We start from the raw sequence: 25,613 nt of genomic DNA, 5'->3' as shown, positions 1-25,613 counted from the left end.
TTTGTGTGTACAGTGAAGTGTGTGTGAGAGAGTGAGTGAGTGCGTGTGAGTGAGTGTGTTTGTGTGTACGTGTGTAACTTGGGTGTGTGTGTGTGTGTGTGTGTTTGAGAGAGAGAGAGAGAGAGGTTTGTCTTTCGCTGGGGTATGCAGTGCCTTGGCGTTGCACATCTACTTAATTAGTATTATTATCTGTGAGTGTGACTGTGAATGATGTGTGCGTCTGTGGGCTGTAGTTGTTCATTATCTGTGAGTGTGACTGTGAATGATGTGTGCGTCTGTGGGCTGTAGTTGTTCATTATCTGTGAGTGTGACTGTGAATGATGTGTGCGTCTGTGTGTATACCGTGGAAACCCCCCCTTAAAAAATCGGGTCTCAAAAAGGAGGGAGTCTTCAAATGGGGTACATTTACAGATGTTATGATTATGAACAGAAAATCCAAGGAGACAAGAGTCTTAGAATAGGGGTGGTCTTTTTTGTTACATTTAGTCAAGTTTTGACAAAATGTTTTAACATAGAGGGGGAATCGAGACGAGGGTCGTGGTGTCTGTGTGTGTGTGTGTAGAGCGATTCAGAGTAAACTACTGGACTGATCGTAATGAAATTTTACATGAGAGTTCCTGGGAAGGATATCCTTAGAGGTTTTTTTTATTTTTTTCGATTTATAATGTCTTTGATGTCATATTCGGATTTTTGTAGAAGTTGAGGCGGCACTGTCTCACTCACACTCTCATTTTTCAATGAAATTGATTGACATTTTGACCAAGCTATCTTCGACGAAGGCCGGACTTTGGTATTGCATTTCAGCTATGAGGCTTACAAATTAATTGATGACTTTGGTCATTAAAAATCTGAACATTGTAATTAAAATGATTGTTTTATAAAACGATCCAAAAACAATTTCATCTTATTTTTTATCCTTTTCTGATTCCAAAAACATATAAATATGTTATACTCGGATTACAAACAATCTCTGAAAATTAAAAATATAACAATTATGATTAAAATTAATTTTCCGAAATTGATTTAAAAACAATTTCATCTTATTCCTTGTCGGTTCCTGATTCCAAAAACATATAGGTATGATATGTTTAGATTAAAAACAAGCTCAGAAAGTTAAAAAGAATAGAGATAAAGAAAAGCGTGCTATCCTTCTCAGCGCAACTACTACCCCGCTCTTCTTGTCAATTTCACTGCGTTTGCCACGAGCGGTGGACTGACGATGCTACGACCGGTACGGTTGGCCTAGTGGTAAGGCATCCGCCCCGTGATCGGGAGGTCGTGGGTTCGAACCTCGGCCGGGTCATACCTAAGACATAAATTGGCAATCTAGTGGCTGCTCCGCCTGGCGTCTGGCATTATGGGGTTAGTGCTAGGACTGGTTGGTCCGGTGTCAGAATACAGTGGAGTCCAGCTATAAGGAACCTGGGTATAACGAAATCCCTCTTTTAACAAACTGCCATTGATTTCCCGGCAGACAGCCTTCTATTTCTTACTTGTTACTTTCCGGCTACATCGAACCTTTTGAACTCATTTGCATAACGAACCCCTCTTTTAACAAACACGTTTTCATCGCCCCAGAGCCGTTTTGTCTCTAAAAGTCACAAGGCTACAACGAACTGATGTCAATAATTGTCTCCAAAGACAAAAATACACAAACACAAGTGCACATCGCGTGATGAGCGAACTCTGAACAAACTAACAGCGGGAGGTGCACGGAACAGATCGAACCAAAACCGAAAGTTGTGGTGACGTCATGACATTTTGCGATGTACGTCAGCGAAGCTCGTGCACATGTGGTCTGTCTTGCTAAAAACAATGGCTGACGGACATGGTTTCGAAATCTGGAACTTTTTTTGTTTTCTCCGATCCAGGACCGAGTGACGCGATATAGAACCACGCGTTCGTTTGAATCAATACTCTCCTCAGGTAGTGAAGTCTCCTAAATTGCTCAACACTGTGGACAGTCCGGAGTGCAGTTATGTCCCGTGAATGAGCGAGTCAAAGTTTTATCGTGAAAACTGACGCTTTTCATGCACCTCCCGCTGTTAGTTTGCCTCTCTCTATGGATTATATTATGAAGCTGTTGAAAACATGCAGAGATTGTACTCTCCAAGGAAAGATCGATGGGACGATCATTTGAAGGTGATTGGGAAAACTTGTCTTGAGGCCATTTAGGGTTGAAAACTCTACAGCGAATTACTGATATAACAAACTAAAATGTATCTCCCTTGAGATTCGTTGTACCTGGACTCCACTGTAATGTGACTGGGTGAGACATGAAGCCTGTGCTGCGACTTCTGTCTTGTGTGTGGCGCACGTTATATGTCAAAGCAGCACCGCCCTGATATGGCCCGTCGTGGTTGACTGAGCGTTAAGCAAACAAACAAACAAACAAACGATGCTACGAGTATACGCTCTTGCTGTAAAAATGCAGTGAGTTCAGATACATTCTGTTAGTTCGACAGCTTGACTAAATGTTGTAATTTCGCCTTACGCGACTTGTTTGTTTTTAAGGTAGCTTCCACTGTGCGCATGTGTGCGTTGTGTGATAACAAGCAAGGATGTGTTATTTATGGAGCATGACATTGAGAGAATACATCCCACTGTCTCATCCTCTGTTGTAGTTTAACAACCCTCCAGACAGACAAGTGGAAGAGCTTCTGGACTTGCTGCCCAAGCGAGGCCCCAACGCTTTCCAACTTTTTTGCGATGCTCTCATCGCCACAGACCAGGCGGATGTAGTGACAAAACATCTGCAAAAGGGAGACGATATACAAACCTCATCTGCCACCGCTGTTGCGGAAACAAACATACCCTCATCACCTACACCCGTTTCTGTTGCTGAAACAACAGAGGTTTCACTTCCGACTCCCGTTCCAACAGCATCGCCATTGCTAGCATCAGTATCTACGTCTTCTTCTTCTGCGTTCGTGGGCTGAAACTCCCACGTACACTCGTGTTTTTTGGACGAGTGGAATTTTACATGTATGACCGTTTTTTACCCCGCCATTTAGGCAGCCATACACCGTTTTCGGAGGATGGCATCTACGTCAGCATTATCATCATTGCCATCTTCCATACAAGCGTCAATATCCCCACAGTCTGATCCCTCTGCTGGACAGTCATCCAGTCTCCCCACCACCCCTCAGAAGCGACCGGTGAAATGTTCCTGGGAAGACGACTGCGAAAAGAAATCTCGCCTAGCCAGCCCATCTGAAACAGACAGTTCTCCGCTCAAGCGTATCCGTTCAGACTCGGTGATCTGTATACGTGGTGAAAATGACAATGTGATCAAGATTTACAGTCCTGAAAAAGGGGGCCATACTCGAGAGAAAGATGTGTTTAGTTTTGTTAACCCGTCAGGCTCTGCTGCCAGTCCGAAGTTGATCCCACAGAGTGAAAAAACAAGAAACCAAGGCGCTAGTAGGGCTGAAGAAGTTCGCTACGTCATGAAGCATTTCATCGCAACAGATAGTAAAGAAGATAAGGGCCAGGAAGAAAATCTCCGGTTGGCGTCTTCAATGCTGTCAAACCTTCCTGAAGAGTACCTGAAACTGATCTCAGCTAGCCGAGTGCCGACAACCAAGTTGAGAAGGGAAGGAGACTTTGGCAGTGATCTGATGAGAGAAAGGCTGTCACGGTGTGATTCCACAGGTATGTTATTCTCTGCCTGTTTGTTTTCATGTTGCAAGATTGCAAATTTATCCAAAAAAACAAGAAAGGTATGTTGTCAGAACGTTTAATTATTGACAAAACAAAACGTTAGGTTCACAGATATTTTGACCCAGCGGTCTTTTAAGTGCAAAGACAGAGAAACACTAATTATACAGAGAAAATGTTCATCTGCTTGCAAGGAAGACACAAGCAAGGCAATCTTGACTCTTGTAGTTTTGTACGTTCGGGTTTGTGTAATTTGTAGAAAAATTAGGTTGCCTGTTTTTTAAAGTCTTTGTCTGACAGTGACAAAAGTGATATGTTATTGTTAACACTACGACACTAACAGTACCGTTATCTATGACTTTAAATCATTCTGTTGTATTAGTATTATTTATTAGCACAATTTCACACTTTTGCATTTTCTAAGGTGGTGTTAAAAAAACTATAACCCTGTCATTTGTCAATACGCATCAGCTGGATTGTTTGTTTCCAGATACTATGGAGACAAGAAAGCCTGAAGGTCTGAGATTAGACGTCAGCAGAAAACCAGGTACAGTATCCTCGAACAGGAATGATGGAGAGCATGACCATGTTTGCTAGGAATAAGAATAAGAATAAGAATACTTTATTATCTCATAGAGAAATTCAGGCGTGGTACATAACAATAGTACAAACAAGACATTGATTTTACATAAAACATATAGCACTATATAACAGGGCAGGTTATAGAAACACCTTCCACATACCTCTCTGGACATTCCTTGCATTGTTCTTACGCATTCAGACATGAACACATCCATGTCTCATTTACACATCGCACACATGGACATTCTTATACGCCCAACTTACCCATTCACACATGGACATTCCACCACGCTCCACTTACACATTCTTATACGCTCCACTTACACATTCACACATGGGCATTCTTATATGCTCCACTCCCACATGGACATTCGACTACGCCCACTTACACGTTCACACATGGACATCTTTAAAGCACTGCGCTTACATTCTCGCACACCTGCGCGTATAACGAACTATGGCTAAACATCATTGCAAAATATCATAGCATACAATATATCAGAAAATATACGGTTGTACATAAAACCAATACATACATGTACATTACTACTGATTGCACTGGCAGAAGAGGGGCTGGGTCGGGTATGTGGATGTGTTTACATGTTGCTAAGGGTGATGGATTTGGGGATGAAGCTGTTTTGCAGCCGGAGTGTCCTAGCTTTGTGCGTGCGAAATCTACGGCCAGAGGGAAGGAGTTCATAGAGGTGGGCAAGGACATGGGACCTATCTGAAGCTATCCGCCTACTCTTTCTCACCACACGCTTTTCATGGGCTGACCCATTTAAAGTACAAATGTAATGCAACAGTCAATTTTAGGGTCGATGTGTCTGTATAAGAATTACAATACTTCAGATGTCATTGTGACTTCTGTCCATGTGAAGAGTCTGAGGAATCTGCCCTCTTCAAATTGATCATATTCATGACATGTTTTAGATTAGATTTAAATTAAATTAAAGAAATATTTTTGTCATGAACTATGAGTATGACACACATGAACAATTAATTATAACTCACTAACTGCACAACAACCTGAACATATTTGCAGGATTTGAATAACATGGATCTTAGTATTAGCTCGCCAAAAAAAGGCATATTGTATTTTCATGACAAACAATGGTAAGTAAAGAGAATAGGGATTGACGAATATTATTTGTAGACCATTACGTTTGTGAGCAACAACATGAACTGGGGAAGTAGTTGTATTATGACTAGGTAGGACATTTCCCACCAGAAAATCAGGACTGATTTGAACACTTATTTCCTGATAGATTTCGTGATAGGTTTCAAAACTGGCAGGGAAAACTGAATATTTTGGGGACATATGATTATGAATCCAACGCCAATTTTTTTTAAACTGATTTGTAAAGATTCTCAGGTCTCATCTCTGGATGACAGAGATCTTTTTCTAATCTCAGTTCTCATCTCTGGATGACAGGGATCATTTTCTAATGACATGCTTTGCAGAGATGGACCAGCCAGACCGTGTGGGGGAGACTGCGAGAGTTGCCACTAGTGGTGTCACCCTTCATTTACAGCCCACCCCGAAGCCCACAGACTCTACAGACGGCCCGTTGTGTGTTCAAGTGGATCAGTCCACACGGCATAAGGTAAGGCCAAAAAGAAAAATATGTCTTTCCGGTAACCCGACCGACCCTATTTTTAAGCGCCCACCCTAAAGGTTTTTTTTCGCTTTTCGCACACAACAACAACAAAAACGGGAGGTAATCGGTCGATGAGACTTCACAATCGAAGAGACTTGCCTCCCGTTTCCGTCGTCACGCGAAAAAAACATGGCGGCCAATGACGCCGGGAATCCCTCTGAAGGGTCTGTGGCAAGATTTCCTCTTGCAGTTATTCTAACAAAACGTAAGAAAAAGGTTTAAAAAAAAAAATTAAACGACCGACCGACCCTATTTTTTTCGGTGATGTTACCGGAAACAGACATATTTTTCTTTTTGGCCTAAGCAAGAGAGAGGGAGACGATGATGGTGATGATGATGATGAGCTGGTTTTGGTTTGTTTACTTATGCTAACCCCTACCAACTCCCACCCTCAAATGTCAGGGTTTCAGGAAATGTCTATGGTTTGGTTAGCTTACCTAAAGTAAGCAGATTTTGGGGTTGGGGTCATGGAGAGGAGAGGTGGTAAGGAAGTGGAGGAATTTGATGCTGTGCTTTGTATGTCTTGTGTGTCTCAATTCCTTGTTGATTTAACTTTAATGAGCTTCAGTTCAGAACACAAATTTGTAGACCATTTTTATTCACCCATCCCACCCCCACCCCCCTCACCCACCAATTCATTTTTTAAAGTTTTTACTTGTGAAGAAAATATAAGATAAGTTACCGAAAGAAGGGTACACTGGCTCTTTATACATGCACAGAGCGGCAGATTTTCAGTGCACCTCATGAATCACAAACCACTTACATTCTTTCTTATTTTTTGACAGTCGTACCGCATGGTTGGGATGCCCAGAGGGCAAGCGCTCATCATCAACGTCAATGAGGTGTCGGAAAAACCGCCGCGACGAGGAACGGATATCGACCGTGACAACCTGAACAATCTGCTGACTCAGCTTCATTTCCAGGTCACCACCTACAATGACGATGACGACCTCACTGCACTCGTAAGTTACGGCAGGAATACCTGGCTTCTCCGGGATCTCGCTGAGAGGCAATAATTACCTGCAAACTTACACACGAAGATGTAAGATGGAAAAACATCCCTGGCTCAGACACAACCATAATATGTATACCGACATAAAATGTAGTGTTTCAGAACATGGCATGGGTGATGGTTGATAGCCGATTTAAATCTTTCGTGATCCACATCTGCTATTTAGACTGAACATATTAAAATGTTACCATAAACTGACCGTGAATGGCATAATCACACACACAAAATTCGGGAAGGATCTGTATGGCCAATTGTATAGTGTTGACAAAAGTTACAGACAGACAGAAGTTTCTGAGAGTTCGGTAGATTTGCAAGGGATATTTGAAAATACTGTCTTCTGTTGAAATTACACCTGCACGAGTTGGTTTGTTATCTCTCAACTACCATAGCTCCCTATCACAAAAGGAAAGGACGTCTGCAATGAGTAGAACACTGAGGTACTGAAGCAGACCCTTTGTGAGCCTGCAACAACACAAAATGGTTATGAACCTGAAAATCAGCAACTGACTTCTACAGGGCCTTCGGTTAAAAGTGATTTAACAGGAAAGTCAGTTTTGAAAGTTTCCCGGCACTGTGTGACTAGTGTTTTTGTCATTTTGTTCCATTTTGAATATTTTTGAGTACAAAAAGAAAAAGTATTTTTGGAAAAGAGCTTTGTGTTAAAATTTCATCTCCCAGTTTCCTTACTGCTAGATGTTACAAGAATTACACCAGTATTTTCAAACCAGTATGCTTATCCTTAAATGTTCCTTTTCTACAGGGTATGGCTGAAAAGCTGCGATCATTTGCTGCCAAGCCGGAGCATGCTACAGCAGACGCATGTATCATTTGCCTTCTGAGCCACGGGGAAGAGGGTTACATGTTTGGAACAGACGGCAAAAAGATTCCACTGGAGGAGATTTTCATGCTGTTTGACAATCGCCACTGCCCAACGCTGCTGAACAAACCCAAGATTTTCTTCATACAGGCTTGTCGCGGAGGTGAGTAATGCTTAAGTGAAAACAATGATTTTTTGTTTAATGTTTAGATAGATGGCTTAAATTTAAGATAGAGGTGGCTTAACTCATTATCTCCCAGGTACGGATATAATTATCCATACCCACTGATATGGCTCTATCTGACAAGGTACGGATATATCCGCTCAGACTGTTAGCTTCAGTTGCTTCCTGTAACGTCCATCTAACGCCTGCATTCCAGCGTGTTGATACGCAGTTACCACCGAGTTACTACAATTCTGAGTGACCTGCTGCAGCACAGCTGGTCTCGGCTAAAAAAAACTTGGTCAACATAGGTGGGGTAGAAAGTGTTAAAGAAACTGGAGGAATGTAGTCTCCAAATCATAAGGTATAGTTGAAGTATTGAAATTAGAAACTCAAAAGGTACGATAAGCTTTGGGTCCATGTTAAAAATAATATTAAAAAATTCAGCTTTCAAAGATGATCATTTGTAACATGCAAACTTGCTAAGAAGAGGATATTATCTGTCTTTTGGAGCTCTATTTGGTTGAATATGATAGTGCAAGAATTAAGTCTGGAAGAGTAATGCTGAGATGCTTTGTTCTCACTTATCATACATCAATAACATGTTCCCTTTCTTGGAAGATCTCCTCTGTTGTATGGTTCTTGTTGATGTCTTGATTTTTTTGTTTTGATTATGTGTGTTATATCATTATTTATGTGTGTTGGAATTAACTCTTTTTTCTTCAGGCATGCTGGATCATGGTGTGAAAATTGTGCATGACGAAACTGACGGAGGACCTCAGATGCCAAACAACATGGTTCAACACCCCTCCATGTCTGATATGCTCATCTGTTACCCTACCCTGCAAGGTACGTGTGTGCTTGTTTTATCTCCCACAATTCCGAGAGGTCTTGGATCACGTGAGAGCGTGAATTCCTTTCCTCTCTACATTGTGGTCGATATTAACCACAATTAGACTTCACTTACTAGGGTAAGCTCGTCCTAATTTTGTAATATGACTGCATAGTGTCTTTACATGATGGGAAACAGTACATCGATGTCATCATGGAATTTTGTCGTAAATGAGACAATGACAAAAGGTGACGTTTTCATGTCAGTATGTCCCAAATGACATCACCAGTACATTTTTCATTCTATCTAATCTGTTTTCGTTCTATTTTTTCTAATAACATGCGTTAACAATTGATTGCCAACTGGAATGGAAGAGCACAAAAAGTGTAACTTGATATGTAGTTTTTCTAGAGGGACACAAATCTTCCACTTTCATGTCAGTGTGTCCCATGCAACATACATTTGCCAAACAGCTATGTGTAAGTAGATTATTTGTTAGTGGTATAGAAAATACTGATCACCAATTAAAGTCAGTTTTCACATTCATTTTCTACCTATTTCTTATTTGTTTATTTTTTTGGCAATGGTGAAATGTCAGCAATCGTGTGTCATTCGGGACAGTAGACATGACACCTGACCTTTTGTCACTGTCTCAAATCTATTCTTCACGATTTTGATGGGTTTTTTCAGTTTTAGACTAGATAATTAAATACGATTGGCAATGCATGATCTAACATTCTATTATCTTTCTAATCTATCCATACCAGGAACGAATATAAACACTATCACATATTAAAAACAATCAGTTTTGTCCTTCTGAAAAGCTGTTTGGTTAGTCAGAAAATCAAAACAAGTTTTGTGCAGTTGATCAGTCAGCAACAAATTGCTTGTGTATTCATTATTTTTTATGCTTGCTTTTGATGACAGGGTATTACGCCTGGAGAAATCGTGAGCGAGGAAGCTGGTACATTGAAGCTGTTGTGAGGGTGTTCATGAAGCACGCCAAGTGTGAGGACATCTGTGCAATGCTCAGCAGGGTTTGTATTTTAATGTTGTCTTTTGCAGTTGATGAGGGCTTGTTTAGAAGATGGTTGTGGCAACGGGAACGCAGAAGAAGAAGAAGATGGTTTAGGACTTGTTTAGAAGATAGTTTGCAGTGCTTTGGTAAAATGAAAGAGAAACAGAGAGAGAGAGAGTGTGTGTGTGTGTGTGTGTGTGGGAAAGTAATCTGATGAAATCATGAGAAAGAGGAAGAGAGTGTGTGTGTATGGGAAAGTAATCTGATGAAATCATGAGAAAGAGGAAGAGAGTGTGTGTGTATGGGAAAGTAATCTGATGAAATCATGAGAAAGAGGAAGAGAGTGTGTGTGTATGGGAAAGTAATCTGATGAAATCATGAGAAAGAGGAAGAGAGTGTGTGTGTATGGGAAAGTAATCTTCTGAAATGAGAAAGAGGAAGAGGGTGTGTGTGTATGGGAAAGTAATCTTCTGAAATGAGAAAGAGAGAGTGTGTGTATATGGGAAAGTAATCTGAAATGAGAAAGAGGAAGAGAGTGTGTGTGTATGGGAAAGTAATCTTCTGAAATGAGAAAGAGGAAGAGAGTGTGTGTGTATGGGAAAGTAATCTTCTGAAATGAGGAAGAGAGTGTGTGTGTATGGGAAAGTAATCTTCTGAAATGAGGAAGAGAGTGTGTGTGTATGGGAAAGTAATCTTCTGAAATGAGAAAGAGGAAGAGAGTGTGTGTGTATGGGAAAGTAATCTTCTGAAATGAGAAAGAGGAAGAGAGTGTGTGCATGTACGCATGCTACACGTCTTGAGTGGATAATTTCCTCCTTTTTCTCGTCTATGAAATCTGCAGTCTCTGGTTGGATAAATGAAATCTTGTCTTTATTGTTAGAAAGTGTAGTGATAAATTAAGTAAAGATTACACAGTTGAAGTGTTTCTGCGCCAGTAGAAAGGTCTACAAGACATATATATACGTAGGCTGTTCTATAATTATTTAGAATCTCAGAACCGGAAACACATACCAACAATCGAACTAGGCCATATTCTAGACCAATCCTTCCCCAACTGACACCTACTAGCCATCCGCTCAAACAACTTCATTCAGCAGACATGGGACTGGTCCGAATTTTATCGGAATTCCGATATTTTCCTTCGCTCACAGACCATTCTTGAGATCGATGCAAATTCGTTGAGAAAAAAAAAGGGGGGTGGTATGAACCGTTCAGCTGAAGCTGTCTGCGTCTGAAGTCAGTGCATTCGCATTCCAGCACTCTCGTGAACCCATAGCAGTATCATGGGTCACGTTTGATTGGCTGTCGATCTCCGACAATTATCGCCTAGGCCTAATTATTCGCCGATGGCGGTTTGCGGGTTGTTTTGATTGGCTGCCGATCTCCAAACGCCGAAGGTGAAAAAGGTAGCATCATGGCGTCTGGATTCCGTATTGTTTTGTCGGCTGTGGAAGTTCTTGCGATCGACGACCAAAGTGTGAAAAACAAATGGAAAGCCAACTGGCTGTCAGAAGAAGTGACTGTCATTATCAACAAGAAAGAAAGGCGCCAGCTCATTGGCGACAGTATCGCCAAGATATCCATTCCAGGTCAGGCCGTGTGCACGTGGTGCGACAACGGCCACTGCGTGGTGAAATACGGACTTGGTGGAACAAAATGTGTTGGTTCTGAAAGTTTTCAAGTAAGTTTTGTGTGTGTGTGATTGTTATAAATTACACCTTTGTTTAAAATGCTAAAACATATTATTCTTGTGGTTTTTGACTCACATGCGAAGCAAAAGTGAGTCTATGTACTCACCCGAGTCGTCCGTCCGTCCGTCCGTCCGGACGTCCGAAAAGGCATGATCTAATTTTTTCCTATCAGGAGAGGCCCCAAAATGGCCTTTATAATTCTAACATTCATTTTCCGTCAGGGGGGCAAAGCCCCCCTGAACCCCCTACTGGGGCGTTGCCCCTGGACCCCCACCAGGGGCCTATGCGGCCGCTGGACCCCGGCTTACTTTCCTACTTTTGGAACATTTGCTGGTCTCATGTCTGATTCAGGCCTGGGACCATGTGACATCAGCTTTACCTTGTATGGTGCTCGTGAAGGTTCGGACAGTCTTCAGGGGTCTAAAACAGTGTTTCCGTGGCTGTTTCTTGAAATCCGAGAACATGCTGAACTAGCACTAGGGTGGATGCGACAACAGCCACGTTCCCTTTGGTGCCAAGAAATCTTTTGTCGCAAAGGCAGTATGCACAGGTGCGTTGTCATGTTGCCAGCATACCGGTGTTTGGACGGTCTTTTTGCCAAGCCTCGACTACTTTAGGCAATTATTGGTGGACATAGCAGTCAGACGTGACTGTATGCCTGTCCTAGGGAGTCACAGTGTCTAAATGCCCTGATCAAGCGACAAAAGATGCCACCCTTTGTTTTTCAGTGCTTCTTGTTATTTGTTATTGGCAGGGGTTGGGTCCCCTCAAAACACACACACACACGACACTTGTTTGGTTTCAGGGTAGAACTGATAAACAAAGGTTTCGTCACCTCTGACGATATTCCGTATTGATTCGGACTAGCCATTGCTGATGTTTTCAAGTATTACCAGGCGCCACTCTTCCCTACCCTTCTTCTTCCCGTCACTGGGTTCATGTGGTACCCAACCGGCTTATCGCTTTGGGGCCATTAAAATTATTTGTGTGAGATCTTTTCGAATGCAGAGCTTTCAATGCCAAGGGCATATTGCATCTCCCTGATTAAAATAAAGGGATCTTTTCTTATTATCTGTTCAACAGCGCTAATGTTTTCGAGGATAACGGATAAAATGAGTAGACAAGGGTGGGTATCATTTTCGAGGCTTCATCTACCCGGTTTAACATTGCTGTACCAGTTTTACAACACGTTACAAAGAGCGTTAATTCCAAAACATTTCGCCCAGCTTTCATGCAAATCAGCCTCTTTTAACCTTTATATTAATTTAGATTTACCAAGCACAATGTTATTTTGCATATAGCCCCTTAACTACCGAAAGAAAACGAAAGTGAAACTAGAGTTATACCCCAGAGTGACCGCCCTTTGCGGGTGGCGCTAGTAGTGCTTGGCGCCAAGCACGCCAGCCGGAATGCGGCACAGGCAACGCGGGCGCGCCACTTAGCACTTCACCTCTTTTCGCCGTGTACACATCGTCAGTGCTTCATGGTCTAGTTTCCTGGATCTTTTACCGGCTGTTTTTCGTCAGTGATTCTATGGCTTACGCTTCTTGGAAGAAAATATATAAAGAAGATTAAGCCTCCTCGTGTTTGTGTCACGGTGTTTTTCCTACGCTTCTGGTGTGAATACCGTTGGTTTTTGTGATCTTCTCAAGCGACCGGTCGTCCTCTTCGTTCAGGGAAGTGACAAAATTTTTTACTATCTTTGATTCAGCTATCGTTTGCTTGCTAGCTTTACTTTCTTCTTAGTTCATTCACAATAAACTCATGTCTGGTTCGGATCAGAACCGGGATAGCACGGGACGTTGGGCCCCCAGCCCGGACCCCACTCCTAACGCTCTTCGTAAGAGACGTTCTAAGCAGAGAAAGTTAGAACTTCTTCAACAAAGGTTGTTGAGCGCGCCGATTTCTGGCCGCTCGACCCCGGATCCCCCTTCCTCTCTGGGAGGGGACTCCGAGGTTCAACCCTCCCCCTCTCACTCCCCTTTACGGAGTGAGACATCCTCTGAGTTACTAGTCGGTCCCGGGGGGCAGGTGGGTGGTTCGATTTTACCTGACTACCCTCCTCCTCCCGGCCTTCAGGGTCAGGGTTCGGACCAATTGCGGGGTCAAGTTACGGAGGCTTTGGCGGCGGTCTCATCTCTCCCCGCCACTGCCTCCCACCCCCCCGCATCGTCCACCGCGGCACTCTCTGCGGCTTGCCAAGTTCTCCGAGACGCTGGTTTCCTTGGTTTTTCATCCGTCCAGGCATTCGCAACCCCTTGCATGTCCTCGGATTTGGATGGCCTGGTCACGGCGGTTGACCGGGCCCCTCCCGGGGTCACTGGCCCGGACGGGGCCGTGATCGGGGCCATGAGCCTGGACGCGGCCCCGGCCCGGGCCACGAGCCTGGACGGGGCTGGGGCCGGGGCCGGGGCCTCTGGCCTGGTCGGGGCCCGGGCCGGGGCCGCTGGCCTGGTTGGGGCCCGGGCCCCGTGCCCCAGCGGGGCCGGGGCCCGCCGTGCCCCGACAGGGCCGGGGCCCACGCTCCGGGCCTGGTCGGGGCCCGGGCCCCGTGCGCCGACGGGGCCGGGGCCCGGGCTCCGGGCCTGGTGTGGGCCCCGGCCCGGGTCCCGTGCGCCGACGGGGCCGGGGCCCGGGCCGCGCCCCTGAACGGGGCCGCGATTTGGGACGTCTCCCGTTCCGCGCCTCCTAACGGGGCCGCGGCCCGGGACTGCCCTGATATGGCCTCTACTCATGGGGGACATATCCCACAGGCGGTGTCTTCTTCAGTTCTGGTGGGCTCTGGTTTCGACCACCCTCAGGACTTTGATTTAGGCTCGCCCTCAGCTTTTCAGGAGTTTGAGGACATCTCGTCGGAGGACGATTCGTATCCGGAGCTTCAGTTACCCTATAGGGTTGCTGAGACATCTTCGGACAGTCGTCTGCTTTCGATGATGTCCTCCTTCAAAGAGGAACTTTTTTTCTCTGAAGAGCTCCTTTCAGGGGCAACTTGACTCTCTCTCCTCGGCGGTCCGGGTTCGAGGTTCCGGTTCTATACCGTCAACCACCCCCTCCAAGCCCCCCTCGGCCCCCCAGGCTACACATCCTGGGGGTCCTCCTTCTCCTCCGCTGACGCTTTTTGAGGCAGAGGAGATTTCCCCCGAGGACCCTTCTGCCGACAGGTCCACGGTAACGACCACCTTCCTCAACCTGTTGGCGGACAGGTTGGGGGACGGGGCGTTTTCTGAGGGCCAGTCCTCTAAGGCTACCGCTCGGGCGGCCTTCGACTCTATGCAGGGGGGTCCCTTGAGTGACCGGCGCTCGCGCTTACGCCTGACCTGTCACCCTAACCTGCGGTTGGCGTGGGACCTGGTGCTCCAGTCCTTCCGGTCTAATGATTCGGACAAGTCTGGCAGCATTGTCCCCCCAGAGGCCCAGGACACTGCTCCTTCTTTCCCCAATCCTAGGGACCCTTTTTCTTTCTCTAGGATGACTTGTAAAAGTGGGGGACAGTTCGCGTTCGACTCCAGCACCCTCCCCTTCCAACACACTAGTAAGGCGGTGGGTGCTGATAACGAACCTTTTCGGGGCTCTGCTCCTGCGGTGTCCTCCTTCGCTTTGTCCCCGTTGGCCTTTTCGCATTTGGAGGGAGTCGTCAGCGACTCCCTTCAATGTCTCTCTTATGCATGGCATTGGTCAGACGCCGCCATCAACTCAACGGGTACGGTGACCTCTGGTTCCAACCTCCGGTCCGGTTTCACGCCCCTAGCCCAAGTGGACGGTAATCGGGCCGGACACGCTTCTCTGCCCTTAGGGCAGCTATGACCTCTCAGACGGAACTTCTCCTCCGTCTGAGAGCTCAGCTGGTCGCTCTGTTCCGCGACGCACATCTTAAATCTTCCTACCTCTCACCTGAGGAAAGGCGGACTCTGCGGAACACCCTAACCACGCCTTCTGCACTTTTCAATCCCGGCACTGTCAAGGCCATGGTTGAACAGTCACACAAGCGTCGTCAGGCGGATTTCCTGGTAGGGTCGCGGGCGTGCTCGGCACCCCCTCCCAAACGGCATAAGGGCAACCCATCCAAAGAGTCCCGCCCTCCTGCCACCCAAACCTCTTCTTTTCAACCGGCTCGGCCCACCCAAGGGTTCGACCGCCGCCAGCCTGAATCCCAAAATTTTCGCCGTCCTCAGCCCGTCGGGCAGAAGCGGCAGAAGGCTAGGAAACCAGGGCAGAAGGGCCCCCAGAAGCGGCAACCTCCTTCTGGTCCCTTTTGACTCGCCCCGCCCGACCTCCCAACACTCCGCCCCTCTCCCGTCCTCCGTGGGCTCTCTTCGGCGTGCTCTCCCGGCTTGGGAAAAACACGTTCGAAATCAGTATGTGTTGAGAGTTGTGCGGACGGGGTACTCTTTCCCTCTGGTTTCCCCCCCTCCGCTCACGGTCGTTCCCATTGCTTTCCCAGAACCAAGCGACCCCTCTCGGGCTCTTGCTCTGGACGCAGAGGTCCGGGACCTATTGACAAAAGGCGCCATCTTCCCGGTGCCCAATCCCGGCCCGGGATTTTACGCCCGTCTCTTCACGGTCCCCAAAAAGAACGGCGAGTTCCGGCCGATTCTCGACCTCTCTGCTCTGAACGAGCACATTCAAAAGTCTCCTTTCAAGATGGAAACCCCCTCCTCCATCAGACTTGCCATCCGGCCGGGGGACTGGGCCACGTCTCTCGACCTATCGGACGCTTATTTCCACATCCTGGTCCACGAGAACGTTCAACACCTCCTCCGGTTCGTCTGGTCAGGGGTGGCCTACCAGTTTCGGGCCCTCCCCTTCGGTCTATCTCTGGCCCCCCTCATTTTCACCAAGGTCACCAGAGAACTGGCCGCCTTGGTTCGGGCGGGGGGAGTTCGTCTGAAGCTCTACCTCGACGATTGGCTGACCCTGGCCGCATCCCAGTCCCTCTGTCGGACTCACTCGCGCCTGGTCATGGACCGGACTTCAGAGTTGGGCTTCCTGATCAACCACTCCAAGTCCGACCTCCACCCGTCCCAATCCTTTGTCTATTTGGGCATGGCTTTCGACACGGTGGCTTACACGGTGGCCCCCACCTCAGCCCGTCTCGACGCCTTGGCGTCAGGGATTGCGCGACTCAGTGCTCGCCGCACCGTTACCCTTCGTCACCTTTGCCAACTCTTGGGTACGATGGAGTCTCTTTCCCCCCTCCTTCCCCTGGGGAGGGTGCACAAGCGTGCCCTCCAACGAGAGGTCGCTCTCCGGTCCTCGAAACCACCTGTCTACTCGCAGGTGATCACTCTGGGTCCGTGGTTTCTGACCGCTGTCTCTCAGTGGTTAGACCCGGTGTGGCTGAGGACTCCGGTACCCATCCAGCCCCCGGCCCCTCAGGTGTTCCTTTTCACAGACGCCTCCAAGTCCGGCTGGGGCGCTCACCTCGATCTTCTCGAGACCTCCGGCCTCTGGAGCCATCAGGAGTCTCTACTCCACATCAATCTTCTCGAGATGGAGGCAGTTCGCCTCTCTCTCCTGCACTTTGCTCCTACCCTTCGGGGAAAGTCTGTTCTTCTCCACGGGGACAACACAGTCTGCCTAGCTTACCTGAAAAACCAGGGGGGCACACACTCAACGTCCCTCTCGTTGAAGGCCGAGCAGATCTTGCTTTGGTGTTTCCAGCAGAACATCCTCCTCTCAGTGCAGTTCATCCCGGGGAAACTGAACTCCCTCGCGGATCTCCTCAGTCGCCGAGATCAGATTTTGCCGACCGAGTGGACCATCTCCCACAAGGCTCTTCTTCCTCTGTGGTCTCACTGGTTCACTCCGTTAGTGGATCTCTTTGCCACCCGGTACAGCAAGCGACTCCCTCTGTACGTGAGCCCGTTTCACGACCCCATGGCCTTCGGAAAGGACGCGTTTGCTCTGCCATGGTCGGGACTCCAAGCTTACGCCTATCCCCCGACTGCTCTGGTAACCCGCGTCCTAGCCAAGTACGCTCAGGAGAGGCCCACACTGCTTTTGGTCGCGCCCTTTTGGCCCAAGGCAACTTGGTTCCCCGAACTGGCCGCGCTCTCCCACGTCCCCCCGTTCGACCTCAACCTCGACACGTTCAGTCTCCTGCAGCCTCGATCGGGCATACCACACCCCGCGCCCGACTCTCTCCGCCTGACCGCCTGGCTTTTGTGCGGTCAAAGCTGCGAACATTAGGACTTTCGTCTCACGCTGTTTCCCTGTCTCTTGACGCGCGGCGTCCCTCTACTAACAACCTTTACTCCCTGCGCTGGTCCACTTGGGTTTCATTCGCTGCCGGACTGAAATTCGACCCATTACAGCCTTCTCCTGCTCAGTTGGCTAATTTCCTTTCCTCTCTTCACTTACAGAAAGGTTTCAAAGCTTGTACCCTCTTAGGGTACAAATCGTCGGTCACCAGTACTATCGCGGCTGCCACAGGGGTTAAGCCTCTCCATCTCATTCACTCTTCTCTCATCACCAATCTGATCGATGGCATTAAGAACCGTTCTGTGCGCAAAACAGTCTCCTTTCCCAAATGGGACGTTTTTCTCGTGCTTAGCGCCTTGAGGTCTCCGCCGTTCGAACCTCTGAGCTCTGCCTCCCTCCGGGACCTCACTCTCAAGACCGTTTTTCTTGTTTCGCTCGCAACTGCTCGCAGAGTCAGTGGCATCCACGCCATCAGTGGTCTCCCACACGATGTCGAGTTTGCCCCCGACCTTTCGTCTCTGACTCTTTCCTTTTTGCCGGAATTCAGGGCAAAAAACCAACTGGCTGACGTGTTCTCAGCCCCCCTCGTCATCCCCTCTCTCACTCGGGATCTTGACCCTGACGACCCGGATAGGTTTTTATGCCCTGTTCGGGCCATAAAGACCTATCTTAACCGTACTGCTTCTCATAGGGCCTCTAAACGAGCCTTGTTTATCTCCCTTCTGCCCAACATAGAACGAGATATCTCCAAGCAGACGATTGCTCGCTGGTTAGTTTTTTTGATCAAACAAATTTACAAAAACGCTAACCTGACACGAACGACTCCGGTTCGTGCACATGAGATCCGGGCCATCAGTTCCTCACTCAGTTTTGTTCGGGGGGTGCCGCTGACCCAAGTCATGCACGCAGCCTACTGGAGGTCTGTGTCTACCTTCACAGACTTCTACCTCCGCACGTTCTCGGCTAGACGGGGAGACGAGACCTACGGCATCAAGAAAGCCGTTCTCGCCCAATCCCTTGTCTCTCTTTAGGTGAGTGCTTCTTACAGTAGATATGTTGTTATTCTCACCTCCTTGGTTCATTCAGACAGGGCCAAGGTCCTTAGGCGTTCGATGCGCGTGCACCTCTGCCTTTTCCCTGCTCTGACAACCTTCTTGGGAAGTAATAGGACATGGGATCCCAACCTCCTCGGTGGTATTCTATGCAAAATAACATTGTGCTTGGTAAATCTAAATTAATCATGAAAATTTATATTAATTTTCTTATTTATTTATACTTACCAACACAATGTTATTCTTATTGCTCCCTCCCTCCTCCCCTCTTCACATGCCTATTCGGTTTTATAGGTGAAGTGATGAGTGGCGCGCCCGCGTTGCCTGTGCCGCATTCCAGCTGGCGTGCTTGGCGCCAAGCACTGCTGGCGCCACCTGCAAAGGGCGGTCACTCTGGGGTATAACTCTAGTTTCACTTTCGTTTTCTTTCGGTAGTTAAGGGGCTATATGCAAAATAACATTGTGTTGGTAAGTATAAATAAATAAGAAAATTAATATAAATTTTCATGTTTGTAGTTATTGTATGCTTGGAAATCACGAGTTTTGAGCTTTATGGCGCAATCTCATACATTGCTCAGTCAGTAACTTCCCGAGTCGATTATGTGGAAACGAAATAACTCTGGAACTTCATTTTTTGTGTCAAGCCTCACGATAGTCCACTATTTGACGGCATGATTTTGTATTGAACGTCATATTGCCAGGAGTCTGGATTCTAAATAATAATGGAACAGCCCTCGTATAGCACAAGAGGAGCAGACCAAAACAGAAAAGTCATTTCAATCTTCTTTTCTTTTACAGGCGGTCACTTATTTTTCAACATTATGTGACGCTGTGCATTATCTGGTTTTATTACCTGATGGTTTATTTTTTGGCACAGGTCAACTCTGATGTATCTCGCAAAGTGTCCAGAACGCCCCAGAGTGAGATGGACCGTATGTCACAGATGTCTGAGTACAAGAGTTCCCTGCGTCAGCCCTACCTCTTTTTCTACCCTGGCATTGGTGCTCCTTCTGTCTGATGATGGGTAAGTACCCCTCCTTTCCCTTTAAAAAAAAAATTGTCGTTGATTGGTTGTTTTGTCATTGTTTTTTGTTTGTTTGTGTGGTTTTGTTTTATTTTTGTTTCTTCTTTGTTTGTCGATTTGATGCCTTGAAAGTCCCTTTTTACGACCTCTAAAATTCTGGGAAAATCAGAGGAAGTCTTAAAATGGCGGTAGATTTATGGAGGTTCTGAACAGAAAATGTAGATAAGAATTGTCTCTAAATTTGAGGGGGGGGGGGGGGGGGGGAGGGGCGGCACTCTATGTATGTCACCTATTAGCTGACTGTATGTCATTTGCATTCATGGGTAATGCAGTTGTAAAGTCATCACCCCATTCTTGTAATTCATTTGATTTACTGTTGTGACTGAGTGTCCAGTTTCTATTGGAGCAAGGCCTGAAGTTTCTGACCTTTTTCCAGTTTTTCCAGTGGTCATTAGCCCCCCCCCCCCCCCAACAACAAAAATGTTTACGGTAACATAGGCAAAAAAAAGTAGGGTCGGTAGGTCGGGATTTTTTTTTTTTTTTTTTTCCTCCAAAAAAACATATTTTTCAGTTATTTTGCCAATTTTTTTTTTTTTTAATTTTTTTTCTTCTTCCCCAAATGCCCCAAAAAAGTCATGGGTCGCGCAAAAAAATAGGGTCGGTCGGGATACCGTAAACAGACTATTTTTTTTTTTGGGGGGGGGGGGGGGGGGGGGGGGGGCCTTAGGGTTACTCTATGAAAGTATGCGAGTATTCAGTTTGGTCATTGGCGATATACAAAAAATTGGAAGACAGGGGGCCCGGTAGCTCAGTTGGTAGAGCACTGGACTTGTGATCAGAAGGTCGCAGGTTCGAATTCGGGCCGGGACGGACACAGGTCAACTTTATGTGCAGACCCAGAGACGGAAGCCATGTCCCACCCCCGTGTCATCACAATGGCACGTAAAAGACCTTGGTCATTCTGCCATAAGTGCAGGTGGCTGAATACACCTAAACACGCAGACACCTGGGTAGCGCGACTCCGTTGCTGCTAGCTTTCCACTGGGAGGAAGCGACCCGAATTTCCCAGCGATGGGACAATAATGAAAATGAAAAAAAAAAAAAAAATGTTTTCCCTTTTACTAATTGTCTTTTATATAAAAGACTGGGTATGAGCTTATTTAGAACTAGATGATTACCCGCTTCGCCGGGAAGAAGTAGAGCCGAATACCAGGCTGTGCCTGTGCCGGGTGCACGAAGGAAAGGAGATAAACGCGCAAAACACTGGAGACCTTCTAAAAATAGTAACATGCAGTGACCTTCTAAAAATAGTAACGTAGTAACGGGAATATGGATTGACGCCACACGGAGGAAGGGAGTCAATCGCGGCTGAAAACACTGGAGAAGATAAGGAAGAGTTACTGGTAGTGGATCCCGACAACAAAAAAACAAAAAAACAAAAATCGGTTTAGCGCACACAGCGCTGCGCGCTGAGAGCACGTGTTGAAATATCTCATCGATGAGGTTGTGTCCGGGGTGTAGCTGAATACGGTGTCCAAATTTGAAAAAGATCCACCGAGAACTTTGGCCGTGCATCGCGAACAGACAGACAGACAGACAGACAGACACTAGTGTATATATATATATAGACACCTTTAAAAATGTTTTATGTAAATTTGGAGTCTTGTTGTTGTTGTGTTTTTAACTTGTATTGTGGTAAGTGTTTTGGATCGTGACTTCTATTTTTGAGAAAAGGAAATTATACTTCAATACAGTAGAGCAATTATAGTTCTACATTCTGAGACTAAATGACTCTTTCAGATTACCATATTTTACACAATTTATTCATTTGCAGTGACCTGATCATCGAAATGGGGTTGCTCTTACCAACCACATCTTCTCCGTCCTGTCAGCATTATTGTTATTACATTTTCTTCATCGTTCATCTCATCTTGGGTGCAGCTGTGCTGTGCTACTTCAAGACTTGTCTGGACAAACTGCTGCTACCACTGGTTACAAGAGTGGGATTTGAACACTGATTCACGTAAATACGCTATAGATTGCACATACTCTTACTTACTTATTGCACATACTTGTCTGAACAATCGCCTAACCCCAGGAGGTTGAGGTGGGTTACACCCAAAGAATTCATAAGATTTCATTCAATGTTGGTAGTATTGCTGCTTTTTTGCGGAGGCCACAACCATGGAAGCTTTTTTCGTTTTTCCTCAAGTCCCATTCCTGTGGTTACTAAAAATATGAGTACCCTTTTAAGACCTCCACAAATCTGAGAAAATCGGGTCTTAAAAAGGAGTGAGTCTTAAAATGGGGGTTTGTTTGTTTGTTCGTTCATGGGCTGAAACTCCCACGGCTTTTACGTGTATGACCGTTTTTACCCCGCCATTTAGGCAGCCATACGCCGCTTTCGGATGAAGCATGCTGGGTATTTTCATGTTTCTATAACCCACCGAACTCTGACATAGATTACAGGATCTTTTTCATGCGCACTTGGTCTTGTGCTTGCGTGTACACACGGGGGTGTTCGGACACCGAGGAGAGTCTGCGCACAAAGTTGACTCTGAGAAATTAATCTCTCGCCGAACGTGGGGACGAACTCACGCTGACAGCGGCCAACTGGATACGAATCCAGCGCGCTACCGACTGAGCTACATCCCCGCCCAAAATGGGGGTAATTTTACAGAGGTTTTAAACAGAAAGTCTGCGAAAACAAGGTCTTAAAAAGGAGGAAGTCTTAAATTGGGGGGTCTTTAAAGGGGGGTTGCACTGTACAATGTAATTGGCACGTAAGTTGTAATTGGCAAATTGCTGTTATGACGCTAAATTTTCTTGCTACTTTTCTTTCTTGTTTGCTTGGTTTTAAGTATGTATACTATCTTACTCTTGGCAGTGACGGGCGCTGTGGCGGGGTGGTAAGACGTCGGCCTCTTGATCGGAAGGTCGAGGGTTCGAATCCCGGCCCGGCCGCCTGGTGGGTTAAGTGTGGAGATTTTTCCGATCTCCCAGGTCAACTTATGTGCAGACCTGCTAGTGGCTTATCCCCCTTCGTGTGTACACGCAAGCACAAGACCAAGTGCGCACGGAAAAGATCCTGTAATCCATGTCAGAGTTTGGTGGGTTATAGAAACACGAAAATATCCAGCATGCGTCCTCCGAAAGCGGCGTATGGCTGCCTAAATGGCGGGGTAAAAACGGTCATACACGTAAAATTCCACTCGTGCAAAAACACGAGTGTACGTGGGAGTCTAAGCCCATAAACGAAGAAGAAGAAGACTCTTGGCAGTGAAATTGTTTGCGAGGATAAGCAAGTGTAAAGTCATCAAAGCTTTGGGAGATAGATGCTTCCTTTATTTCGACCATCATGTGAAGTTGAAACCTCAATCATCTCTTCTTGTTGTGGTTAAGCTTAGCTGTTGTAGGGCTCACTTCAAAAAAATAATTATCTTGTGTGATGGTGATACTGTGTGGTGTTGTGAGCTTAGGAAGCAGTGTTTTGTCCAAATCGTGCACATCATGTACAGTGGTGCCAGTGATGAGAAGACACCCTTTGGACCGACTAAAAGCGTTCCTACATTGCAGGTGGCCTGTCATGACAGTTATAATTAGGTCAAGATAATAGACAAGAACTACAGAAAGTGTCCTTTATTTAATCAATCAATCAATCAATATGAGGCTTATATCGCGCGTATTCCGTGGGTACAGTTCTAAGCGTAGGGATTTTTATTTTTTTTAATGTTTTTTTTTATGCAATTTATATCGCGCACATATTCAAGGCGCAGGAATTTATTTATGCCGTGTGAGATGGAAGTTTTTTACACAATACATCACGCATTCACATCGGCCAGCAGATCGCTGCCATTTCGGAGCATATCCTACTTTTCGCGGCCTATTATTCCAAGTCACACGGGTATTTTGGTGGACATTTTTATCTATGCCTATACAATTTTGCCAGGAAAGACCCTTTTGTCCATCGTGGGATCTTTAACGTGCACACCCCAATGTAGTGTACACGAAGGGACCTCGGTTTTTCGTCTCATCCGAAAGACTAGCACTTGAACCCACCACCTAGGTTAGGAAAGTGCGTTACCACTCGGCCACCCAGTCCTTAGTTCAGTCAAGATAGTACAAGACGAAAAGTACTAGATCAAGTAACAGGCTATATATTGAGTTGAACAAAATAGTGACTGAACTTTCAATGATACAGAGAGAAGAGGTTTGGGGATAGCACTTGTGTTTATATACCATGTGAGCACATGATCCAATAGACGAATTCCGGAAATAACTATGTCGGGTTTGTATGGGTTGTGAAACGCATGTGACGGGCGCAGTGGCGTGGTGGTAAGACGTCGGCCTCCTAATCGGGAGGTCGTGAGTTCGAATCCCGGTCGCTGCCGCCTGGTGGGTTAAGAGTGGAGATTTTTCCAATCGTCCGGGTCAACTTATGTGCAGACCTGCTTAGTGTCTTCACCCCCTTCGTGTGTACACACAAGCACAAGACCAAGTGCGCACGGAAAAGATCCTGTAATCCATGTCGGAGTTCGGTGGGTTATGGAAACACGGAAATACCCAGCAAGCCTACTCAACGAAAGCGGAGTGAAGCTGACTGTGCTCTCAGAGTATAGTGTGGGGAACCCAAATGGGCAAACGAGCTCACACGTCACCAGAAAATTCTGGAACGCTGAAGAAGAAGTAGAAGAAACGCATGTACAGGAAGCACATGGCAATGTTTGTCTGTGCAAATGCAAGGGTACTCACTCTTGCAGAACCCATGCAAACCCGAAAGAGTTATTTCCAAAAATCGTTTCCTTTGTGGGTCTCAAGATTTTTGTGCAGGGATTTCGTTAGCACATGGTACCTTTGACATGTTGTGTACATACTGATTGCATTTTATTGAGAATATATGCGGATTACATTGTATTGAGAATACATGCTGATTACATTGTATTGAGAATACATACTAATTACATTGTATTGAGAATACATACTGATCACTTCCCGCAGTGGGGCACTGCGGTTATGAAATTAAAGGCCCCTCCTGTTTTTGGAACCGCAGGAGCTTTCTAGTTTGCTGTTAGGTAGATTTTTGGTTCCTCTTTCCTGTCATGCTCTCTTTTTCTTCATGAATTCTTTTCTTTTTTCTGCCTTCTTGCTCATTCACCTGTATTTTTTCCAAAAATCTCTTCTCTTGCCGCTTGTCTCGCGATTCATGTATAGTTTAATCTGTTAGTGTTCTGATGTAAGTCCAGCAGTAGATAGGTTAAGCCTATTTTAACATACTGGAAACTGGTAATCTTCCAGTAGGTATTAATTTAGTTTTACTAAAGCCTGCTGGGACACAAGTAATGGGTTAGTGCATTTGTAAACAGGAATCGCTTGACAAGTGGCCCCCTTCATCCCCCCCTTCCTCGTCCTGATATGGCTCTGCGTAGTCGGCTGGACGTTAAGCAACAAATAAACAAACAAACACCCCTCACTATTGATTGGCCCCTCCTTTGTTTGTCATAGGTTTTGCAAGAAAAGGTCACCCTTCCACAACACATACAAACCTAAAAGCGTTTTTTTCTTCTAACTCGTCTATTCAACATGGTACTTTTGGCAGGTAAATGAACATGTCAGAGAAAGGTTTTGCAAGCTTTACTTATTAAATCAGTGTTACTGAACTTGTTTGTTGTGTTACCAGGTTGTCTTTTCTCTATATCTCTCTGATTATGGGTGAAGTGCACAACAGGCTCCAGTGGGTAAAGGCTCACTCCTAATGAAAACAATTGAGATCCAAGCAATCTCTAACCTAGTTATATAGGATAAGATCATCACTTGGACACATTCAAAATCAATACCTTGACTACTTGTGCTGATTTGGATTTTGTTTGAAATAATTTCTTGAAGGCCATTGGTTTGTTTTA

General features: G+C 46.0%; 1 protein-coding gene and 1 long non-coding RNA gene across 2 annotated transcripts in view; both read left to right on the top strand.

Moving 5' to 3' along the window:
- LOC138979061 (uncharacterized) overlaps positions 1-25,374 on the top strand; it is a 42,534-nt gene extending 17,160 nt beyond the window's left edge. The window contains exons 3-12 of the mRNA XM_070351872.1: positions 2,625-2,930; positions 3,015-3,654; positions 4,151-4,207; positions 5,707-5,849; positions 6,689-6,865; positions 7,676-7,895; positions 8,622-8,744; positions 9,655-9,764; positions 19,567-19,713; positions 21,548-25,374. Coding sequence (XP_070207973.1) covers positions 2,625-2,930; positions 3,015-3,654; positions 4,151-4,207; positions 5,707-5,849; positions 6,689-6,865; positions 7,676-7,895; positions 8,622-8,744; positions 9,655-9,764; positions 19,567-19,707 — 1,917 coding nt within the window. The 3' untranslated portion in view covers positions 19,708-19,713; positions 21,548-25,374. The remainder of the gene's footprint in view (positions 1-2,624; positions 2,931-3,014; positions 3,655-4,150; positions 4,208-5,706; positions 5,850-6,688; positions 6,866-7,675; positions 7,896-8,621; positions 8,745-9,654; positions 9,765-19,566; positions 19,714-21,547) is intronic.
- LOC138978515 (uncharacterized) overlaps positions 1-25,613 on the top strand; it is a 308,348-nt gene that overhangs the window by 269,563 nt on the left and 13,172 nt on the right. The gene's annotated exons all lie outside the window — the stretch shown is intronic.

The sequence above is a fragment of the Littorina saxatilis genome, linkage group LG10, assembly GCF_037325665.1.
Source record: "Littorina saxatilis isolate snail1 linkage group LG10, US_GU_Lsax_2.0, whole genome shotgun sequence".
NCBI lineage: Eukaryota > Metazoa > Mollusca > Gastropoda > Littorinimorpha > Littorinidae > Littorina > Littorina saxatilis.
Note: the sequence above shows the minus strand (reverse complement) of the source record. Positions and strands in the feature narration are given on the sequence as shown.